A 16106-nucleotide genomic window follows, 5' to 3' on the forward strand; every position below is an offset into this window, starting at 1 on the left:
TTAGATGTCAACTGATGCAACGGATGTGTTTTTCACAGGATTCCTTTCACAGGAATCCTGTGAAAAAACTGAACCGTCGTGTCCGTTACATCCACTGTGCATCCGTTTTTTGACAGATCAGTCATGATCCGTTTGTGTTTGGGACAGCCCAGTGGGCGTGCCAAACATGCTGGGCATGCTCAGTAGAGCATGACTGAATCCAGCGCTGGATTCCGTCGTAAGACGGATTACGATGGAATCCAGCACCATAGACATACATTACAAGCGTGACGGATGGCGACGGATTCCTGCGCGGTGTGTTAATTTTGACGTCCTGAAAAAGGTTACATTCTGCGTTGCTCAGCGGTCAGTTAAAAAACGTCTGACCGCGACGCAGCGGATGCAATGCAAGGTCATCAGTCGCAATCCGTCACTAATAGAAGTCTATGGGGAAAAACTGGATTCCTGCAAAATATTTTGCAGGATACCGTAATTCCTCAAGGCGACGGATTGTGACTGATGCAAAACAACAAGTGTGAAAGCAGCCTTATTGGGTCAAAGGATAAGGTTTCTGTATTTACTTATTCCCGCTGTTCCCGTGACTATTCTGGTTTGTTGTTTGTTTGTTTTTTTTAACTCAGTCAACCAGCGATATTATTTAGTGCCATTTTTTTTTCAAGGTGGTATAGCTCACCAGATCCTCAGGGGCGGGTCTTTAGGCTGCTCTGCATTCTTACCCAGTAAGCTCTGCCCCCTTAATATAGACCATAAAAGTGAACAATGAGTAAAAAGACCCAAATCTCTTGGCTTAAAAAATTAAATCAGAATTCTCAGGAGCAGCGGGAATTAAACAAGGGCAAAATCCGCCTACTTTTAAGTGTCCATCATATGACCAGAAAAGGTTTTTACCTGTTGGAAGCAAACAATTGAGTGACTTCAAGCAGAGATCTTTACAAATTGAAAAACTGATACAAATGGGGCTGATTCATTAAGGTGTTTTACTCTAGATCTTTGAGGTAAAACACCTTCTTTCATAATATTTTTGCACAACTCTAAAGTCTTGAGCCGTTTTCATGCCAATATGGGTGTAGTGTGGGCCAGACTGATGTAACTTGCTGTCAATACAAGAGAACTTGGCACACCAACATAGAATATAAGGACTTTATTATACAGGCAATCCAAAAATTGTAAAATGCAACATTTCAACCCCTATATTTGGGTCTTCATCAGACGTAATAGATTCTTGTGTAGAAATGTGTGCACCAATCACCAGATTTTCCTATACAACCTAAAGCCAGGGCTATACTGGCACTGTCAGGCTGATTTTACACATACCTTTAGTTTTTAGCTAGGATGTATAGGTTTTGAAACACAAGAAAGTAACTTTGTAAAATGAGCAGCTTTTTGAATGACAGCAGCTGCCGATCAGCTGATAGCTGGGGTGGGTATTCATAGTGATTCCTGCCCCCCTGTCTGTCCATCTTCCCCCTGTTATTTATGCTATTTCTATTATAGAATCGTTTTACTAAGTCACTAGAAGGACCTGTGCTGATGTCATACCCATGTGACCAGAAGGGGCAGGGCCTCAGCCAACATAGCTGATACCAGGAAGCAACATTATATTTCTGCTGGCTGAAGCCCCGCCCCTTCTGGTCACATGGGTATGACCTAAGCACAGGTCCTTCTAGTCAGTAAAACAATTGTATAATAGAATTAGCATAAATAAAAGGAAGAGGAACAACAGGCAGGGGGCGGCAATCACTGACTGTCCACCCCAGCTATCAGCTGATCGGCAGCTGCTGTCATTCAAGAAGCTGCTCATTTTACAAAATGTACTTGCTCGTGTTTCAAAACCTATACATCCGAGCTGACATCTAAAGGTATGTATAGAATCAGCCTGATAGTGCCAGTATAGCACTGGCTTTAGGTTACATAGGAAAATCCTGGTGATTGGTGCGCTGTAAGATGGTGATACTGTTAAAATCGCCTTGAGATTTATAGATAGATGATATTGCTGTTCTGTACAGATGTGATGGCGCAGTATAGCAGAGCATCTTACACACAATGTACTCCAGACGCTGGCGAGAGCACATATCTGGATGAGGCACCCGCCAGTTAAGAGGAGCGTCTTTTAATGAATTAGGTGGCCTAAGACTGGCATGAGCAATGACTGTCCTAATATATTTGCCCCCCAATGTGATAGAACCTTGTGACTTCTTCCATCTTCGTCAGTACTAGCGCTTTTGTAGCCGGCAGTGAGCCGGGGAGGCGACACCTGTGTGTAAGCGTTTCCAGGTGGGGTTCAGCAGATGATTCTTTTCCGTTTTGAACTGAAATAGTTAAGACAAGCGCTGCAAAGAATAAATTCTCACCAGACATTGTCCACATCTCTCCCGCAGCTTTACATCTGCTTACAGTCTGCGAAACATCACACACTTTGCATGATAAATAATTCTAGGCAGCAGCATGCAAATGAACTGATGAGCTCTGGCACTTTTCCTTCCTGCTCCAACTTTGGGGCTACCTCAGAGCGTCAGCGTGCAATGGAGGGCTGTGCGGTGCGGGGGGCTGGATTCTGGGGGCTCCAGCTGTGAATAGGCCCAGATCTGGAGATCAGCTGACATACAGCCTTCAGTACGCTGCTGATTGATGACTGTCACACAGATGCTTGTAAAGAAAATATAGGTCACGGTTCTCTTCTCTCCGCTCTGATCGAGAGGATGCCAATAAGTCATTTTTCCCTCCACAACAAAGTCATTTGTTACTCTATTTAATTACTTAGTTGTCTTTTTTATATTTTTTTTCTTAAATTTATATTTCTTAAGCACTGCAGGTGTCATGGCAGTGTTTAATTTATTTATTTATTTTTTAAGGAAAAATGTTTGTTTTCTGCATGCTCTCCTGCCTTTCAATTCTGTAGTAATTGCTTTTGCTTATGTAACCACTTTACCTGCTGTTTTATGTGGTTATATTTAGCTTCATTATTGTATGTGGGGCCTGTGTGTGGTAGAGGGCTAACTCTTCTTTTTTTTTTTTTTTTTTTTTTTTTTTTTTTTTCTCTCTCCGATTTTTACTTTTACAACATCTACTCTGCAAGAAAAAAAACTTCATATTAATTTCCATTTCCAAATTGCTCTTCTAGGTTTTTGGCTAAGAAATAGAAGCCTTGGGCTGCACGAAAAAGCAATTACAGAAAGCTGCTGACCATGCGTTAGGATTCAGGAGACTGCCGCCTTTTTGGATTATAACATTTATTGTGGATTGTAAAAAGAAAGAAAGTGACAATGGGGAGGAAGAAAATACAGATTACGCGGATAATGGATGAACGGAACAGACAGGTACTGCATGGAAATGGGATGTTGTGTTCTGGGTTCCTGATGGGATCTGATTGCAGAGGTACACACACACACACACACACACACACACGCACACGCACAAAGACGCATACATGTACACACGTACACACGCACAAAGACGCATACATGTACACACGCGCATACACGCACACACGCACAAAGACGCATACACGTACACACACACACATGCGCATACACGTACACACACATACATGTACACACACACATCTAAACTTTCAGACACCTATTTACACACACCCACACATATATATAAACTTTCAGACACACATGTATACATACACCCACACACAAATGTACACGTGTACACAGACACACACGTACCCATCATATACATACATACATACATACATACATACATACATACATGCACCGACACACACTCAATCACACACACACGTACCCCGTGTGTGTGTGTGTATGTATGTATGTATGTATGTATATGTATATAATATGTATATATATATATATTACACGCGCACACACACGCACTCATACACGTGTGCACACATATACGTACACCTCCACACACATACACGTATATGCAGACAGTCACATACAATACACATGTATATGTACGCACACAAACATGCATACATTCACAGACGCATTCACACATTTGTACATACATACTGTACATGCAGGCATATACACTTGTATAGAGAAGTATGCACACACACACACACACACACACATGCCTGTTATACAAAATTTCGATGACCTTCAGTAAAAGTGTTTTCAATTGTCACTCAAAATGTGTATAATTGTGTAATATATCTTTAAATACTATCGGACTGCAGAAGTGAGTGTGAAGTGAACATGCTGCCAGGCTTTGTACATATTTGTGCCTTGGGTTAGTTAAAGGAGTTGTCCGACATTAGCTTAACAAAAATTTTTGAGTTTATCTGTGCTGTATTGTCATATAAATCACACCTACATTGTTATTTTCTGTTTTCTAACTTTTGTTCCTCTTGAATTATACCTTTATTCTCTGCAGCTTCTTGTTTACATTCAGATCCAGCAAACATGACCACTTCCTGTGCAAAACCTCAGTCAGAGCTGTCACCGCCCAGCCTCAGTGTCCAGCCCCTCCCCAGTGTCCAGCCTCGCCCCCTGCCCGCCCCCTGCACACACAGTCCCTGTCAGTATATTCTTCCCCAGCACCTGACCTGGTATCACTACAGCATTGCAAATAACAGCCTCACATCGGGGTCTGCACCGCACACATATGTCTCTGCACACGCACACACATGGCTCTGCACCGTACACATGGCTCTGCACACGCATGGCTCTGCACCGTACACATGGCTCTGCACCGTACACATGGCTCTGCACCGTACACATATGTCTCTGCACACGCACACACATGGCTCTGCACCGTACACATGGCTCTGCACACGCATGGCTCTGCACCGTACACATGGCTCTGCACCGTACACATGGCTCTGCACCGTACACATGGCTCTGCACCGTACACATGGCTCTGCACATGCATGGCTCTGCACCGTACACATGGCTCTGCACCGTACACATGGCTCTGCACCGTACACATGGCTCTGCACCGTACACACATGGCTCTGCACCGTACACATGGCTCTGCACCGTACACACATGGCTCTGCACCGTACACACATGGCTCTGCACCGTACACACATGGCTCTGCACCGTACACACATGGCTCTGCACCGTACACACATGGCTCTGCACCGTACACATGGCTCTGCACATGCATGGCTCTGCACCGTACACACATGGCTCTGCACCGTACACATGGCTCTGCACCGTACACATGGCTCTGCACCGTACACATGGCTCTGCACCGTGCACATGGCTCTGCACCGTGCACATGGCTCTGCACCGTACACATGGCTCTGCACACGCATGGCTCTGCACCGTACACATGGCTCTGCACCGTACACATGGCTCTGCACCGTACACACATGGCTCTGCACCGTACACACATGGCTCTGCACCGTACACATGGCTCTGCACCGTACACACATGGCTCTGCACCGTACACATGGCTCTGCACATGCATGGCTCTGCACCGTACACACATGGCTCTGCACCGTACACACATGGCTCTGCACCGTACACACATGGCTCTGCACACGCATGGCTCTGCACCGTACACATGGCTCTGCACCGTACACATGGCTCTGCACCGTACACATGGCTCTGCACCGTACACATGGCTCTGCACCGTACACATGGCTCTGCACCGTACACATGGCTCTGCACCGTACACATGGCTCTGCACATGCATGGCTCTGCACCGTACACATGGCTCTGCACCGTACACACATGGCTCTGCACCGTACACATGGCTCTGCACACGCATGGCTCTGCACTGTACACGCACACACATGGCTCTGCACACGCACACACATGGCTCTGCAACCCCCCCATCCCCATCGGGAACACATGTGGAGTACATACTCACCCGTCCTCGGTCCCCGCCGCTCCTGCCAGCACAGTAGTGACGTCACCGCTGTGCTGCAGAGCGCACAGACAGCGGGAGGGACAATGACTTCTCATCAGCACATTCAAATGTACCGGCATCGGTGATCTGTGATGCCGGTACATTTGAATGTGCGATCCTGGGCAGGGGGCCCGGTGCAGGAGCTGAGACTACGGCAGCTGCCGCCAGGCCCTGCCCCCAAATCACGGACCCCACAGCAGTGCAGGGGGAGGTTACTGGAGGTGCAGGGGAATGTGTGGGAGGGTGCAGGGAAGGGGGGCGGTGACTCCTCGCACTGTAGTCGCCCAGCAGGGAGGTGACATGCTGCTCCACATTTGCATGTCAACATGGCCCTGCCCATGTAGACGTTCAAAGACCGGAAGCAGCAAAATCGCGGCAGGAGCGGTCACATGACCACTCTGAGCCGGGGGAGAGGGGGCTGACAGCGGGGCAGGTAAGTGGTCTCTATCTACTTACCTGCCCCAATGTAGCCCAATAGGGAAATAAAAAAAAAAAAGTCAAAGAAGCCGGATAACCCCTTTAATGTTGTACCTCCGCCTCCCACTGGAAATGTACCAAGAGCTTTCCTGAGAGATATTTTCATTGGAAGGTGGACAGTGGCACGAGATACATATTGTCCCATTTTAAATAAATATATATGTACAAATTATTTGCACTGGCCTTCTGTATTGGAAAGTGAAGGCTGTTGCACTGTCCTGTACAGTACAGAAAAGGTATTCCAAGGTACAGTTACACAGGCCAAAAGGACAAGCATAGTCCCGAAATGTGTGATAAAGAGCACCTTAAAGAAGTGGTTCACCCATATTTATTATTGGCCACAACGATATTCTGTTGAGAAACAATGCTTCTCTCAAATACCTTATGTTGGCAATAGTGCCTGTGATCGGCGCTATTGCAGTCCACTCTTCCCCATCGCCTGACCCCCAGGCTCTGTGACCTCGGGGATCCGGTGAGGTCACGTCAACATCCTGCTGACCTCACATCACCTCGGCCGGCCCCAGTCTCCCTGAGTGACTGCGCTGTGGGCAGAGTTTCACCACTCGTCACAGCCCAGCGTCTCTCCTGCTTGCACGCTCTGCAAGCAAGGGAGGAGTGAATAGGGAGGTGCTGCAATGTGACGAGGGGTGAAACTCCGCCCACAGCCCAGTCACTCAGGGAGACTGGGGCCGCCCGCGGTGATGTCAGGTGAGCAGGAAGTTGACGCGACCTCACCAGATCCTGAGCCCAGGAGTCAGGGATTGGGGAAGAGTGTTCTGCAATAGCGCCGCTCACAGGAACTATTGGCAACACAAGGTATTTGAGTGAGACTTTGTTTCTCAACATAATATTGTTATGGCCAATAATGAATTTGGGTGAACCACCCCTTTTTAATATTTACAGATATGTTCACATTGATTTTTTTTTTTTTTTTAACTTAGCAACTGATCAAAATCCAAATAAAATAAACTCTTTGAACATACCCGGACAAGACCCATCACAAGGTGGGAGATAAGTCGTATGTGATGCTGTTTTTGCCAGCCCGTTCTACTATTCAGCAGAATTCAGAATGATCGGACTGTACGCTCTTGACCTTTATTAATGGTATTCTTGCCTGCTGCATAAAGATGAGCGATCCTTTTGTAAGTTTGGTTTGCTGGCAGCAAACGAACCGAACCTCCACGTATCTGAACTTGGCCCAAGGAGGTTCGGAATCACTGAGTGAGTGTCCGTCCACATACAGCCAGCCATAAGCAGATCACTACCAGGGAAGGTTGGGCGGGCATTTTTTTTTATTTGCTACACACTACATCTGATCATTCTGTTGTTGCCCCCAGTATGAGCCATTCAAACACTGCAAGTGGCTCGCACAGTGCTGAGCACAGAACGTACCTGAGCACAGCACTGCTCGTGCGAGTTAAGTTTGCACATACAGCATCTGAACCTTGTTTATTAAGTTGGTGTTCGGTTGGGACCTCGGGTCCGCTCCGCTCTACTCCTGGACTCTGGAATATGCATTATCTGTTTTCTTCTTCCTGCCTGTTTTTCTAAAGTCTGGATAATAGTTCCTGATTTATGTAATTTTATTTTTTTATCTTCCTTTTTGTCTACAGGTGACATTTACCAAAAGGAAATTTGGGTTAATGAAGAAGGCCTACGAGCTCAGTGTACTCTGTGACTGTGAAATTGCACTGATAATTTTTAATGGCTCTAACAAACTGTTTCAGTACGCGAGCACTGACATGGATAAAGTCCTTCTCAAATACACAGAATACAACGAACCACACGAGAGCAGAACCAACTCTGACATTGTGGAGGTAAGAGGACCACCGAGATCTAGAAGTGTAGTGCTCGTTCACACTGGTTCTTCAGGACCGGACACCTGACATTATCCATGTACGTAGCTACCTACCGTAAGAGACATGGACATTATAGCTACCATGGGCTCGGACACTGCTCTTCACCTTCGTGTTCTCTTTGTTGGAGGCTTTGCTATGGCGTGTGCTAGTTTTATACCAATAGTGGGTTCTTAAAGGGTAATGGCATCAGTGTTACCAGGCATGATACTGGTTGGACTTGTTAAAGTTTCATCTATGAAACTTGCATCTTTGAAAAGCTTTCTGTTGGCACTAATATATGGACGTTTTCAGGATTTTCTAGTCGTCAATGCAAAGACGATAAGGTCACGAAGGTCATGTTGTAGATCGGGTAGGTTATGGCAAACTCTCCATCGACATTACTTAGACTAAAATGTGTTTATTTTTTTGTGATCATTCAGAGGAAACAGGTACCCACAAAGAACCTCTCAAGGTCACGTCACAGTAATTTTTTCATTGTGTAAAAGTTATGTGCCGCAACGCTCCTGGCTCCCACCTTGAGCGTATCCAAAAGTCACCATGCAGGGTGCCCTGTCCTTTTTGCAAACATTTGGCTGGCATACAATACAGGTAAACAGACCCTTCTATAGTAACCTCTTAGAGTTTTGGTGCTCCATTTTTGAGATGTAGGATATTATGGTAGACAAGCTATCCCTGTAGTAGACCAGAAAAATCATTTTGATCATTGCCCTGGTTAGTAGGGTCTCTGCGCAGTTCTGATACTTGTTTCTATCATTTTTCTTGTTTGCATTTTTGAAAGGAAACAACGTAAAAGGGAACCTGTCACCACTTTGTTCACTATGAAACCAAAAGTATCACCTTCTGCAGCTCCTGGGCTGCAATCTATAAAGGTGCACCTTGTGCACTGACTCCCTTTACAGACTTTAACATACCTAACGGTCAGGTTTTATAATGACCTGTGGGGCTCAGATGGGCGTGCTCATTTTCAGCTCCTCTCCCTCCTTGTGGCCTTCTTCACCATCCTCCTTTCATGATTGACGTGATGATACCGCCGTCATGATGCACGCTGCTCAACCAAATCTCGCATCTGTGCAGTAATTCCCCCGGCTCGTGCAGGCGCAGTTCGCCCTCCCGCAAGCCGGTGCGGTGTTTGCACATGCACAAGATTATGGTTGGATATGAGGATGACGCAGCCAACCATGATCTCGCGCATGCGCAAACACTGCATCGGCTCGTGCGAGGGCGAACTGCGCGAGTCGGGGGAGGGAATGACTGCACAAACACGAGATTTGGCCGAGTAGTGTGCATCATGACAGCGACGTCATCACGCCAATCAAGAAAGGAGGATGGCGAACAGCGGCAAGAGAGGGGACAGGAGCCGAAAGAGGACGCCCACCCGACTAGATCAGGTAATTAGCATATGTGGCGGTCAGCTTTTATAAAGTTATTTTTGGGGTCTGCAAGGGGAGTCAGGGAACAAAGTGCACCTTCATAGAATGCAGCCCAAGAGCTGCAGAAGGTGACACTTTTGGTTTCATAGTGAAAAATCTGGTGACAGGTTCCCTTAAATTGTGAGTTCTGCATTGATCACACAAGTACTATCCAATTTTTTTTTTTCTTTATTGGATAGCACTTGGACCAATGTTTTTCAATGCTGATTGATTCGGTCAGTGAAAAACAAAAATCAATCAGTGAAAACAATGGCAGAATGCGTCAATTTTACTCTGAAATCGGATGAGACTCACCCATTCAAGTCTATGGGTGCATGGAAATTATCAGACTGCATGTAGTAACAACTGCAGTTTGGATGGTCACTGTCCATCATTCTTTGCATAAATGCAAGCGAATATAAGAAACTTTGCAATATATGTTATCAGAGAAATCTCCTTCTTTCTCCACTTATGAGCCAATTCTTCCCTTATTCCTGCCTCTTGAAGTCCTCATTCACTCTGAAAGTAGCCTAAGGCTATGTCCGCACCCTGCATTTTTGTAGTAACCACAGAAATGCATTTTCTTGGCCACAGAAGGCATCACGTGGTAAAAAAAAGCATAAAAAACACATGCCTTTTTGATGCGGTTTTTGACAGTGATTTTTGATGTTTTTTTTTTTTTTTTTCCATCAGCAGTGGGTGAAAAACGCAAAAAGAATTGACATCCTGCATTTTTGTGGTCAGTGCAAAAAAAAAAAAAGCAACGTGCTCACAGCAAATCTGAAATCTCAAACTTTGCTGGGAAAGGAAAAGCGTGCAGTTTGTGGTGACTAGAAAGTCATCAAAAACTGCAACGTCTGCATGGGGTTTAAATCTTTCTTGGTTTGATTTCCAGTACAGTGAAAATTCAGGCTATGCCATCTATTATGCTGTATGGGGAGGAGGGGGAAGGAGGAATGAGCAGCACTCTGCACCATGTGGGAGGCAGAAGCTGCTACAGCCGTAAGTGTTCAGTTCCATGCAGGATTCGGAGCCACACCGCTCAGTACTACTGTATAATGTCTGCCCTCCTGTAGCTGCATCTGTCTATTTGCTACAGGGAAAAAAGAGCCGTAATCCATGTCCCTGTATTGTGTATAATGCTGGAGAGTAGAAGGGGTTAAAACCACGCTGTAGCCAAAAGGATAAAAAAAAAAAATTGTTGATTTAATGAAAGATTATTTTATTCCATAGGTCTATACGTTTCGAGGTGAGGACCTCTTCTTCAGGAGCACAAAAATCAGAAAAATCAACAAAAAAATGAATAAAACCCCATAATGTATTGTTGATTTTTATTATTTTTGTGGTTCTGAAGAAGAGGTCCTCACCTCGAAACGCGTAGACCTATGTAATAAAATAATCTTTCATTAAATCAACAAAATTTTTTTTTTCCTTTTGACGACCGCGCGGCTTTAACCCCTTCTACTCTCCAGCATTGAAGATATCTACTTGTGGGGCTGCGACAGACGCCTATTATCTTTGTGCTTTTTGTGTTGGTTGTGACTCGCAACCACACTAGGTGAGTGTACAGTAACATCTGGTAAGGCACTATTTTGCACTCTCTTTCTTAGTTTTACCTGTATTGTGTATAGGAGACATATGCCCAGTAGCTCAGAGAGGACTGAAAATTAGACAGAGGGCATACAGAGGGGAACAGTGTGAACCTGAAATTACAGATGCACAAGAAGTTCTTTTTTATAGTTGTTTTTTTTTCCTACAAACATTTTGAGGAAAACACTTTAAGAAGGAAAAAAAAAATCCTCCGCCTGCAGTATGCTACTTTTTATTAAAAAAAAGACCCTAAACCAGCACTAGCCAAAATGCGGTCTATGCTTCCCTTCTTATAGTTGACAGCAGAGGTTTATCGAATATGTGACTACTTAATTTCAGAACCAAAAAGCAGAACGCAATCTGTAAAGAGGATTTCCACCCGGGCAAAAAAAGAAATGCCAGTACAGAACGGGTTCTTCCTTTTATTTTACCTGCAAGCTATTCTTCCCTTTTTTTCCTCCTGAAATTGTTAAAAATTCTACAGTGTTTTTTGTTTTTTTTTCTTTTTCAAAGAAAGCGAAGACCAACACGCACCACAGACATTACAGCCTCCCCACGAGTTGTCCTCCTCATCGGTCCATGTGTAGACGTTCCGTCATGACTTGATAACGTAGCAGATCTGGCCTATGAAGCTCTGAACGTTCTTGCAGACTTTTAGCATCCATTTTGCTGATTGTCATCAACCTTTTGCAAAAAAAAAAATTCAAAAATCTATAACAAATACCGGAGCAGAACAATTTTTAATTTTTTTTTTTAATTTTTTTTTTAATATACCGTATATCTATAATACAGGAAATATTGTAAGACATAGAAACGACTGTAAAATCAACATCAGTGAGTAATGTGGTCACATGTGATAAAACCACAGTTTTTTATTTCTTGTCACAGCTTTAGAAACTAGAAAATAAACCGCCCCATGTGTGAGCCTCTTTGTTCTTCTTGCAGTAAACCTTTGGACTAACCAGTGGTGGCAATTCTTTGTATGCTGTTTTACAGATTAAAGGGGTAGTCCACTACCTATCCAAAAGACAGAAAGATGAAACCCCGTACCACGTATAGACCATGCCCCTGTGTAACAGCCCAATGAAAGTTCAATAATACATCTTTAGTCCACATACAGGAAAAGAGCATACAATCTTAATTGAGTAATCATGACACAATTGAGACCACGTAAACCGCTAGAAACCTGTAAGCTCTATACCCCATTTTTATGATGTTACTCTGTTATAACATGGTTTGTTTTCGATACTTAAAGGGAACCTGTCACCAGTTTTTTTAGACTTGAACCAAAATTATCACCTTTTGCAGCTCCTGGGGCTGCATTCTATGAAGGTGCACCTTGTTCCCTGACTGCCCTTGCAGACCCCAGAAATACCTTATATAAAATCTTCCACCAGTCTGGTCTGGTGAGCGTCCTTTTCTTGGTCGGATGGACGTCCTTTTCTTCGGCTCCTTTCCCTCCTTCTGCCGTTCGCCATCGTCCTTTCATGATTGGCATGAGTGACGCCTCATTCATCCAAGTTGCTCTGCAAAATCTCGCCCCTGTGCAGAGTCATTCCCAGCTTGCGCAGGCGCAGTTCGCGCTGCCCCATCGCGGGCACAGTCGTAAACATAGGTGCACTTGTGCGAGTCGGTGAGTTCTTTGCGCATGCGTGAGAATTGAGTCGGGTATGAGGATGATGTAGGTGACGTCATCCACATCGCGGGCCACAATCTTGTCCCTGCACAAAGCCTCACCGGCTCGCACAAGTGCAGCTATGTTTTCAGCTCTGCCCGCAATGGGGCAGAGCAAACTGCGCCTGCACAAGCTGGGAATGACTCTGCACAGGGCCGAGATTTTGCAGAGCAACTTGGATGATGAGAAAGGAGTCATCCATGTCAATCATGAAAGGAGGACGGCGAAAAACAGCAGGAGGAGGGCAGGAGCCAATGATGCCCATCTGACCAGAACGGTTAATTTACATACGTGGCGGCAGACTTTATAAAATTATTTCTGAGGTCTGTAAGGGGAGTCGGGGAGCAAGGTGCACCTTCATAAAATGCAGCCCAGGAGCTGCAGAAGGTGATAATTTTGGTTCAATTCTGAAAAAATTGGTGACAGGTTCTCTTCAGTAAAGAAGATTTTATGCTCTGTTCCGGTGTGTGGATGTATTTTTGGATATCCTCTATATATTCCATTAAGATAGTGGTCTGTGATTTGATATGGATGGCCAATCTTTAAAATAGGATATGGGTGGGGGGTCCAAGACCTTACACCTCCGTATGGCTGTAGACCTACATAGTTTACAGAGCTGTAACAATTCTTGGACAACCCCCTTCTCATTCCCCATGTTTGGCCTCATTACAGTATAAAATCTGATTCTCTCCTCCCATGGCGTTGTCATTCCAGTGGTGTCGGTCCTTGCGTTCCCGGGGCTCACGTGATATTGTGACATCACTCGAGCCCTGCATACAATCACCGTTGGCTTCACTCTTCCCCACCTTCAGACGGATAAGTAATTAACAATAAGTGAGAGCTGCTACTCCTGGCCTATCGATTGCTCCTGCATCTGAAGGCGGGAAGAGAGAAGCCGGCGGTGTTTGGAAGCGGGGCTCGCATGACATCACAACATCACGTGAGCCCTGGGAACACGAGCGTCGGCACTGCTGGAACAGCGTCTGCAGCGGAGGTGATTATAGGCTTTTATACTTTAATGGTGCCAAACATAGGGCATGAGAAGGGGTTGTCCAAATAGTGGACAAGCCCTTTAATTTTCATAAAATGAGAAACTCCCTTTTGTGGTCCATGTTATGTCCAGTGGATTGACTTATATGGCCAAAAACACTGTTTTCATATACTAAGTAGAATGCTCATGTATATAGCATGTCCACTGCCATCCTGTAGAGTAGATGCTGTTTACAGAACTAAAGTCTGTCAATTGTCGGACGTGGATGCAGGAAAGCCTCTTCGTTAAGTAGAATCAGCCCCGTGTGAGCTCTGCACAGTATATGGATGGATTTATCCCGTTACACTCTGTTGCTTTGAAGCTTACAATCTAATTTCCCTAACACACGTGGCCCACGTGCCAATGCCATTTTATAAAGCAACCAAGTTATGTAGCTGGCAAGTGCTTAGTTTTCCTGCTCAATCCAAAGTGCTTGGTTACAGCCCACAACGGCACGACCAGAGCATAAAGCGTACACTCCGGTTATGACTTGGCGGGAAACCTTCTTTGTGCCTTATTCTAAGTGGATTGAAAACGGGCGAATCTTTGGCTGGATTACCTATTGCATAAGTATTAATTTCAGTGGATTAATTCCTAAAAATACAGTGGTGGTTTATTATGAAGACTCCTGTTGAGCAGCAGAGAATATGGTATCCGGTAATAACCGTACCCTACCTTGGTTGGATGAGATTAGTTTTGCCAATGCATTTAGACAAGTGTGTGCAGCTTTTATTCAGGTCTAATAAAAAAAAAAAGGGACCGCTTTTTTTCTCGTTGGAGGGAAGAGGGGGGTATCGAAACAGCACCCCTTGTGTCTGTCTTTGGTATTGCAGATTGGCTTTATTTAAAGGGAAGTCCAGGGCATAACAATTATGCTCAACGTCACTGATTCTTCCACACCTTCTCTTCTGGCTTTTACCTGGTCCCTGATTGTCTGTGTTTCCTAGTAATGTCTGAACGCACTGGGAATACCCTCTGATAATCGTGGTCTTCTGTAGTGACCAGTCTCTGAATCCTTTTGTAGGGACCTGGTAACTGGTAAATGAGAACCTTAAAGGGAACCTGTCACCAGATTTGGTGACTATAAGCTGTGGTCACCACCACTGGGCTCTTACATACAGCATTCTCGAATACTGTATTTAAGATCCCTGGCCGCTGTGTAGAATGTAAAAAAGACTTCTGTGATACTCACCTAAGGGGCAGTCCGGTCCGATGGGTGTAGCTGTTCTGTGCTCCGGCGCCTCCTCTCTGCGGCGATCTCCGTCCTCCTTCTTCTGAGGCCCGTGTGCATGACGCACCCTACATCATGCACACTAGCCGGCATTGAGATCCTGCGCAGGCGCACTTTGATGTGTCTTGCTCAGCGCAGATCAAAGTATTGTAATGAATATGTGCGAGCAGTTTTTAACCTTTCCTCGCATTTGCGCATTACACTACTCTGATCTGCCGTCACAAGGGCAGATTGAAGTGCGCCTACGCAGGACGGCAATGTCGACCTGTGTGGATCACGTAGACGCGTCATCCATGGTGGGCGGGATAGGAGGAGGATGGAGATCGCAGCAGAGAGCACGTGCTGGACCGGAGAGCAGTGACACCCATCGGACCGGATTGCCCTTTAGGTGAGTATTATAAAAGTGTTTTTTACATTCTATAGAGAAGCTTTGGCTCTTATATACAGTTTTGTAGAATGCTGTATATAAGAGCTCAGTGGTGGTGGCCACTGCTTATAGTCGCCAAATCTGGAGACCGTTTCCCTTTAATGCTGGAATAGGATCTGTGGAGGACCATTTATTATGTAGCTTGGGCATTTTTGAACTATTTTTTTTTACCCTTGTAATACATGCTAGTTATCCATTTTTTCCTATTATCTCCTTATGAAAATAAAAATATTATTTTAGCCTCAAAATTTTCAGTAGGGAAAAATATAACTTTTTTTTTTCCCATTCACACGGTTATTAATTCCTATGCAGCACCTATAGACCCCTAACAAACTTAATTCTGCATAATCTGAGGGGTGCAGTTTTACAATAGTGTCCTATAGGCCCCTCAACATCCCTTCAAAATGAATAGGTCTGTAAAATGAAAATCTTAGATATGGTCACTTTCACAAAACTCTTCTGACAAAACTCTTATATTTCTAGAATGTCAATGGGATGGATAAAAACATTCTAGAATTATTACCACATAAAATAAGTGTCCAGATTGGAAAATTGGGCTCCGTTATGAAGAGT

General features: G+C 44.8%; 1 protein-coding gene across 8 annotated transcripts in view; it reads left to right on the plus strand.

The window, feature by feature from the left end:
* Nucleotides 1-16106, plus strand: part of MEF2A (myocyte enhancer factor 2A) — a 184221-nt gene that overhangs the window by 74416 nt on the left and 93699 nt on the right. For all 8 annotated transcript variants that reach the window (XM_075345998.1, XM_075345992.1, XM_075345995.1 and 5 more), the window contains exons 2-3: nucleotides 3122-3317; nucleotides 7926-8129. In XM_075345998.1, the coding sequence (XP_075202113.1) occupies nucleotides 3264-3317; nucleotides 7926-8129 (258 nt within the window). In that variant the 5' untranslated portion in view covers nucleotides 3122-3263. The remainder of the gene's footprint in view (nucleotides 1-3121; nucleotides 3318-7925; nucleotides 8130-16106) is intronic.

Source organism: Anomaloglossus baeobatrachus, chromosome 4 (assembly GCF_048569485.1).
Source record: "Anomaloglossus baeobatrachus isolate aAnoBae1 chromosome 4, aAnoBae1.hap1, whole genome shotgun sequence".
In the NCBI taxonomy this organism is placed as follows: Eukaryota; Metazoa; Chordata; class Amphibia; order Anura; family Aromobatidae; genus Anomaloglossus; species Anomaloglossus baeobatrachus.